The 9,095-nt window shown below is 30.9% G+C and overlaps 1 protein-coding gene across 3 annotated transcripts in view; it reads left to right on the top strand.

Annotated features, from left to right (window-relative positions):
- Window positions 1-1,900: 1,900 nt before the first annotated feature.
- Window positions 1,901-9,095, top strand: part of LOC136855324 (uncharacterized) — a 35,873-nt gene continuing 28,678 nt past the window's right edge. Inside the window, exons 1-6 of one of the 3 annotated variants that reach the window (XM_067132233.1) lie at window positions 1,901-2,060; window positions 3,937-3,984; window positions 4,333-4,401; window positions 4,582-4,661; window positions 4,992-5,072; window positions 5,382-6,879. In XM_067132233.1, the coding sequence (XP_066988334.1) occupies window positions 3,952-3,984; window positions 4,333-4,401; window positions 4,582-4,661; window positions 4,992-5,072; window positions 5,382-5,427 (309 nt within the window). In that variant the 5' untranslated portion in view covers window positions 1,901-2,060; window positions 3,937-3,951 and the 3' untranslated portion in view covers window positions 5,428-6,879. Of the gene's footprint in view, window positions 2,061-3,936; window positions 3,985-4,332; window positions 4,414-4,581; window positions 4,662-4,991; window positions 5,073-5,381; window positions 6,880-9,095 lie in introns of those variants that run through there. The other 2 variants (XM_067132230.1, XM_067132231.1) reach the window with 2 other exon arrangements.

Genomic DNA, 9,095 nt, shown 5'->3' with positions numbered 1-9,095 from the left:
TATTTAAAACCATTACTATTTCTTCGTATGAGGACATCCAAAAACGGTAAGCACCCATCATTTTCCATTTCCATCGTGAATTTAATTGATGGTACTAATTGATTTAACTTGGCAAAAAAATTATTTATATCTTGGTTCCCTGGCCATACACAAATTATGTCGTCAACATACCTAAACCATGTTACATTACGTGGGATTATGTTGTTTAATATCTTCTTTTCAAAAAAATTCCATATATACTGTAAGTTACTTAACACTGAGGATAGAGGGTTTCCCATTACCATACCAAACTTTTGTGAGTAAAATTTACCATTAAATTCAAATTTACAATTTTTTACACATAATTTAATCAGTTCAATTAAAGTACTTTTAGAAAATGGGATATCCAGCTGTGTGTTCCTAACAATTCAGATAAAAACGCCATCAGTTCATCAATTGGCACCTTTGTGAATAGTGATACTACATCAAAACTTATAAGCCTGGATTCACTATTTATCTGTACACTATTTAGTTTATTTATCAGGTCCACATTATTCGAGATATTAGCATTTGAGATGGTACCTGCTAATGGGTTGAGAATATCCACTAAGTACTTCGCTAGCTTGTAAGATGCGGAACCAACTGAACTGATAATTGGCCTGGCAGGAAAGTTTGTTTTGTGAGTTTTTACTGTACCATACATGTATGGCAGCGATGGAGAGGTCACACACAACTTCTTTATAAGGATTTCGTTACCTTTTAACAGGTTTTTCACTTTCTTATTGAAACCACGATTCACATTGTCTAACGGGTTCTTATTTAATTCTTTATATGTGCTATCATCACCTATAAGATTTTCCATTTTCTCTATATATTCACTTTTATTTAAAATTACAAGAGCGCCTGATTTATCTGCTTTTGTCATGTGTATATTTTTATCTGTTTTCAGTTCATTGATAGCAACCATAAATCTTTTGGGGACGTTTGTGGTGTCTGATTTTTTCATACTTCCATAAATCACTCCCTTAACTATGTTCACTTCTTCATTCGTTAAATCACTATATTTTTCCAAATTGCACAGTCCTTTAGTTATTTCCACACTGTTCCTTCCGCCAGGAGATAAAGCAAAGTTTAAACCGTAGCCTAAGGCACTAGTTACATTTCTATCCAGCTGTTTGTTTGATAAGTTGACGACACATTCATGATTGGCGTTGTTGGTCCATATGAAGATGAGGAATCAAGTTTATCGGAAACTGAAACGTATAAACGATAATAAAATGAAACTGTTGATTGAAAGAAGCGTTACTGAGTAAATCCCAAGGTATACGCTTTCAGTGGTAACGTCATGAAACAAGTAGATAAAATATTAGCGTTGTGGCGTTGACAAAGCAAGATATTCGATGATTGCGGAAGGTCTGATAAGTCATTTTAATCATAAATTAATGACAAATCACTGATAAGCACAGCAAACATTGTGGAATATTCGGATTAATCTTTTATCTATACTAAGCAAGCCAGTGGTTCAATGACTCACTAGGCTTGCTTACAAATGGTCGTCATGGAGTCGAGTTAAGAATCAGCTGTTGAAATGAGTCATGTTTATGAGATTTCCTTCCCCCACCCCCTCCGCGTAAATAAATGAAGAAATAAACCAATAAATAGTTACATTAACAAATGAAGTCACTAATAGATAAATAAATACATAACAGGGATATTATACGGAAAACTACAGTAAGCTACCAAACGGAATACATTTTCTAAATATATATTTGACCGATTTTGCGAAATTGATCATATCTAAATAATATTTACATACAGTCAATATTACTCATTATTTTGGGCTACAAAATCATCAGATTACAATAGATCAAGATAAACTGTTATCAGTTAATCTCTTGCAATATAATGGTATAAAGCTTTTACACAGGAGCTCATGGCTTAATACAAAAGGTGATATCACAGCTTCCTTACCTGTCTCTCTGACGGAGGTAGGTTGGATTGGTGAAGAGATATTTTAAATTACATCATATCGAAGTCCACAGTTGTGGACTGACCTGAAACAAGAAGAAAATAATAGTTTGGTGAGTATTATGATTCAATAATTTATTCATGAAATAGTGGTATGTTTCAAGCTTAATGTTTTTTTTTAATCTCTCTCTCTCTCTCTCTCTCTCTCTCTCTCTCTCTAAATGCAGGGTAAGGTAGATCATGTACAATCACTCAAAAATTTTTTGCAACATACTTCAAAACTTTTCGAACAGCTTATAACAGCGACATCTGGCGCTATTTGGCAACTCAGTTGTAAGCGCATGAAATAACTGAACACTAGTGGTGGGTCCGAGAAATTACTTGCAGTTTCCCTTAAACAGGGCTTTTTCCGATACTGCTTACTGTTGTCATACATTACTTAATTAAAGGATGTTACTATAAGGCTTCAGAGGTCATCGCTGTTCTTATGTTTTAATAGTTTCATTAGCAACTGCCATCGCTATCGTTGTTTTATCTCCTTCGTATGTGTGATCTTTGTAGACACAGGCCTACGACTGTTATATGTTGAACTATCAGTCTTATTAACATCAACAAATACGACTTTTGTAAAGATTTGCTTCCACATTATTATTAATCCAACAATTTCTGAATGACTAATCCTATGTATATTGTGAACTAGTGAAACTTAATATAAAATATACTGAACTAGACTAACAGATTTCACGTCTATTTTTGTAATACATAGAATATAATCGCATTTACATATAAATATATATATATATATATATATATAATATATATATATATATATATATATATATATATATATATATATATATAATGCCGTTATTATATGTAATTTCTCACTTCTTTCATTGTTACTTAGGCCTATCATTTTGATGCCTCTTATGAAATTAACTAAATATATAACGTCTATTTTTGTATTTCTTATTATCTAAGTTTCTAAAGAATTAAAATTAGTAAGAAGTTCAACATTAATTTAGTTATTGTTAAATGCCAGCAGTGAAAAAGACTACCATGCTCATCAGTGGAGAATGTCTCCTCCTCATCGCAAAAGATGACTCTTACAGAAATCATTGGCCCCTGGATTATATTGTAATGCAAACCCTAACCTCTATTCTTTGTGTTTCTCTGATATGAAGTGTTTTTTTGGCAGGAATATGATGAAATAATATCTTGGTCTCATGTAGCCTGTTATGAATGGTTTGAGCAGCAACTTGAAGGGAGAGCGTAATGTTCTCTCTTTATAGCAACACCAGTTGTCAGGGGAGTTCTGCGGAGCTCCTTGATGCGTCCTTCAGTGATCATCCGATGATGATCCTTAATAGTAGTGCAACAATGGAGTCGTCCTCCACTTTTTACAATGAATTTATCATATTTCCTCGCTCTCTCTGTTGTTGTATCCCTCTACACATGGTTGTTTTATTTACGCTAAGCTGCCGAGCTAATGATTGTGGTGTGGCTGAGTCTGTTGCCCATCTTATCGGTGGAAGTGACGAGACAGTTTAATTTAACTTTCCTGTCCGAATGTGGAGTCACACGATAACATACGACGTTAAGAGATTTTTTCTTTTTGTTTTTTACAACGATAATGGTTGAAATCTTTCTTTCTTTATTTATATATAATTTCATTGATGATTATTCAATATTTTATTATTCAATAAGCTTTTATCTGGATTCGAAATATAGTTTCTTCTTTGACTCTTTTGCCCAATCATCTGAAGTGAAATTTTTCAAAATGTTTCGTCATTTTTCGTAATATGAATTTTTCACTCGTCATTCTTTTTTATATTGTTAACCGTATGATTAATAACAAAAATCGTATAAGAAAATTACATTTCCTTGTAAATATCAAAAGAACAAATTACTGCTGGGTGAATGAAAACTTCTAGAACATATTGCAAAACATTTTTGAGTGACTGTACATTGTTTTGTTTTCCATTCCAGAGACGGTAAGGAGATATGGCAACAAGAGAAGTAGTTATAATCAAGCAAGTGAGTTGAAAGAATATATATATATATATATATATATATATATATATATATATATATATATATATATATATATATATATATATATATATATATATATATATATATATATATATATATATATATATATATATATATATATATATATATATATATATATATATATATATATATATATATATATATATATATATATATATATATATATATATATATGACCTACTGCCTAAGCAGTTATCAGTTCAGATCCACAGTTAGGTTCTTACACTTTCATGTGTATATATGAAATAGCTTCTTCAGTTTGACTTTGTTATTTAAAATACTAATTTCAGATTCTTTTTTTATGAACAGTCTGGGGAAGTTGACATTATTCTTAAGAACCAGAAACCAACGAAGAAAGTCACCGAGGAAAGAATAGTTGTAAGTGGGAAGGTAAGCTTATTAGTACTTATTGTCCCAATTAAGAAATTTTGAGTTATACAACAGCTCATGTATTTTGTTGTACCAGATATGAGTATTTCTTTACAGTGAATGAAATGATATATATTATATATAGTAGATGGTGCAGCATACATTTACATGTCCCTCTTTACTTTATAGCGCTGTGATGTTGACATTACTGTGAAAAACCAGAAACCAAACAAGACAGTTGTTATGAAAAGGTTTTCATCAAAGATGAGGTTCGTTTATCAATAATGCATGTTTGGTTAATGTAGACAATGTTGTACTCATGCTTAACTTAAAGGCTTAGACGTAAAAATTGTTAGTGTGTTAAATGTTGATATGTATACACACACACACACACACACACACATATATATATATATATATATATATATATATATATATATATATATATATATATATATATATATATATACATACACTGTGTATATGCAGGCTACCCATTTAAACGTTGTTGCAATCAATGGCATTAAGTGTGATGAGATATTCCAAATAAAATTAATGCACTTATTTCATTATCCCTTAATTCTACTTTTATTACGAAGTTTTGTGAAGCTGACATCGTTACCAAGAAGCAGAAACCAAAGAAGAATGTTGTTAAGGAGACGGTTGTCATTGAAGAGAAGGTGAGGCCAGGAAAGAATAATGAAATATATTTATAAAGAAGTGTTTGGTGATGTAAAGATTATTATAGTAAAATGAAACTTCTAGTCTTTCTCTCTTTTTTTATATATATATATATATATATATATATATATATATATATATATATATATATATATATATATATATATATATGTGTGTGTGTGTGTGTGTGTGTGTGTGTGTGTGTGTATATATATATATATATATATATATATATATATATATATATATATATATATATATATATATATATATATATAATCTTTCTATCAATATCTATCTTTTCACAGACTTCTAGCCAGGATGAAATTCCAGAATTCCTTGGCTCAGTGGTAGTTGGTGTTGCTGCTGGAATGGCCGTAGAGACAGAAATAGAGAGTCACCACCATAATAAACATCACCACCGCAAACACTATTGATGAGGAATTGGTGAAAGCACCGAGGTGCAAATAATTGTACTGTTTCTCTCACAGAATAAGTTGATGCAAATTAGATTTTTCCTTCAGTTTTTTATTGCCTTTGTAATAAGATTCTCTTGATTTAGAGACCATGACATTCAGCAATGAACGGAGAATCTTTTTTGTAATGCTTCAGTAACTAAATCATTAAGTTTCATTACTTCTAAAAACCCCGAAAAGTCTATTATTTTGGGTACATTTCCCTTTTATTATTAGGTTAAACTGAAAATATGATCACTTTTTAAAATACTATTTTGCAGTAACTACTGGCCTCTAAATAAATTCTACGACAGTCTATAGTTTCATATTTATGTTTTCTTGAAGGGGAATTATCACAGAAGAGCTCTTATATAATATATTTATGATATTTCTCAACTTCAAAATTTTATTCAACACAAAAAAAGTTTGTTGTCTTTAGTCTACATATTAGATCAATTAATCGACAATAAAATAAACTCTTTGTAGATAAAACTGGTAGAGTGTACAATTAACTTAAATGTAATTTCTGAGTGAATATTAAACAACTAGACTTAATAATTTGGCATTATCTTTTGGAGAATGATTCATATCATCAAGAATTATTCTCAGAGAGTTATTCTATAAATGATGAATACACCAACCATTCTCAGAAGTTTCTTATGAAATCTGAGCTGGAATTATTCTTCTGAGTTTATATTGAATAACAGAACTTGATAATTTTACATTAACCTTTGTTTGATCATTCATATCTGCAAGAATTATTCTCACAGATTTATTCTATGAATCATGAATATAGCAGCCCTTATCATGACCTTTATCAAAGCTGAGATGAAATTATTCCCTTTTAAAAAAATGTTAAGTCAAATTACGAAAATTTCGCTTCAGCAGAAAAAAAGCTTGAATTGCCAAAATCGAAAGTGAAAGTGAAAGGGCGTGATAAATGGGGTCATTGAAGAATTTTGGAGAAATGGGGAGGTCGTATTTTCCCTCGACTCTAGGGAAAGGAAACTTTCTCATTGTCACTTTTTCTTTTCTACGAAAGTGAGGAGTTCGTTGCTTTCTTTCCTTCCTTTTCGAAATTATAGCATTTTATTTGATAACGTTTGAAAATTTATATTGAAATTGTAAAGGAAATCTCTCTCTCTCTCTCTCTCTCTCTCTCTCTCTCTCTCTCTCTCTCTACGCACGCACTCATTCTCACTACCGAAAAAATATCATTAAAATTGTAAAGGAAAAATACTCCTAGTAACCCCCTCCCCTCTCTCTCTCTCTCTCTCTCTCTCTCTCTCTCTCTCTCTCTCTCTCTCTCTCTCTCTCTCTCTCTCTCTCTCTCTCTCTCACACACACAAACTTTAATTGATGAAATATCTATAACAGCCTCGTCATTTTTATAACCACTGCGTCAGTCATTCTGCCATTTGTAGATATTACAAGTGACATATAATTATGTGGCAGAAAGATTCGAGGGAGGGCCCCATTACTGATATAATTTCTAGTTCGAAATCCTACATTTTTTATGTAAACAAGGGTGTTTCCTAAAATATATCGTTATAAATAAAATCACCTGTTGTTGAATGTAACTTAGCAGTGGGTGCTGTATTCGAAAATTGTAGCCAAGTAACTGTATATAGATTCTAATATCAATTATAATATTTATATATATAAAAAAACATCAGTAAAGTTACATTGGTCATTAACACAGAAGATTAATGATGAAAACAGAAATAAAATATGAATGCTGAAAGAATTAGTTTTATGAACCTATGTTGAATATGCTTACTGAAGATTGGTATAATCATATGTATGCTCAAATCTTGCAGTAATGTTTAAAAGATAAAACTTAAAAATCAATAAAAACTGAGTGATCTTTAGTATTCTCAAGATCACACTTATGTATTAAAATAATTGTAAACATGCTCATAAACTTCACTGAATATTTTAACTTTGCTCTTAAACACTTCAAAAAGACTTTACTGTTATAACAATTTATTATCTCAAAAAGAATCCGTTATATTAAAAGGTTCATTAACTTAAATATTCAACCTTACCCATATCATACCAGGTTTACCACCAGCTGCCAACATTCACTAGTCCCTCGTGGAAAGACAGAGTTCTCTATACATTCAAGTTATATCTACACCTCTAAAATATGCCTAAGATAACAAAAGCCTCTGTAGACTTCGTGGACTATCATTTACAAAACCAATGACGGTTTAAATGAAAGTTTCACTAATCCCCTGTGAAAAGACAGGGCTCTCTAAAATACGTTCACATTATATGGCTAACTAAACAAAAAAAAAAAAAAATGCTAAAGTAACAAAATACTATCTAGACCTCATGGACAATCATTTACAAAATCAATGACAATTTAAATGAAAGTTTCACCAGTCCTTTGTGGAAAGACAGAGCTCTCTAAAATATATAAAGATTTTACATTTATAAGAATTTTATTGATAATTTTAAGAAAAATTGCTAAAATAACAAAACACTATGTAAACCTTATGGACAATCATTTACAAAACCAGTGACATTTTAAATGGTAGTTCATACGATTTAAAACCTACTAATTCAAGCAAAACACTTCCTACCGTGATATTATGAAGATTCTACAGAAGGGAGATAAGTTCAGACCTCGGCCTAAGTCTGGAGGGAGTCGAGAGATTTCGCTCGACAAAGTGAAGGCTCATTATATTAACACCCTGGGCTACGTCAAATGACGCTCAACAAAATTTTCATCACATTTTAGTATTAAAATAAGTGGGTGCAAGTTGGGCAGACGTTGCAGGTGCTGACGTTAATTGCGTGTTCTTTTACTTACATTTGTAGTTATTTAACAATTTGTTAATTTATCTATTTTGTAATTACTGATCGCCTCTTTCTGTATTTCCCATAACCTTCTGTTACTTCTTTCAAATGAACACCATATTCTTTGGAAGCTTGTTCCATATGAGTAGGGTTCATCTTCTGAATAATAATAATAATAATAATAATAATAATAATAATAATAATAATAATAATAATAATAATAATAATAATTTGTACAATATGAGAAAAGACTAAAAGTGAATAGGGCAATGTTTAATTTCGAGACGTAAGCGATTATTTGAGTTGCTTTGTGAACAGAAGATGTTTAAACATTACTTAGAATTTTTGGATGATTAATTACAAAGCATGAACAATGCTGATCGAGTCTCTGAATATACAGGTAAACCAAGTCTCTCTCTCTCTCTCTCTCTCTCTCTCTCTCTCCCTCCCCTTTGTCGTTACTGATGTAAGTGGTAACCAAAAGATGAACTTTTCTGGCGTTTCTTCGGCTCATAATCTATTTTCGAGGTTAGCGAAATTTTCCGTTTTAATCCCCGATAGAAGCAATAGACCTCGCAATATCTATGGATTGATTTCATGTAAATTGGAAAATTATCTGTTTTAATCCCCATTACGATATATAAACCCAGCATTATATATGATTTAATTTCATGTAAACTGGCAAATTATCTGTTTTAACCCCCATTACGAAAAATGTCTGTGAATTAATTTCATATAAATTGGTAAATTATCTGTTTTAAG

The sequence above is a fragment of the Macrobrachium rosenbergii genome, chromosome 31 (genome assembly GCF_040412425.1).
Source record: "Macrobrachium rosenbergii isolate ZJJX-2024 chromosome 31, ASM4041242v1, whole genome shotgun sequence".
NCBI classification, from domain to species: Eukaryota; Metazoa; Arthropoda; class Malacostraca; order Decapoda; family Palaemonidae; genus Macrobrachium; species Macrobrachium rosenbergii.
Note: the sequence above shows the minus strand (reverse complement) of the source record. Positions and strands in the feature narration are given on the sequence as shown.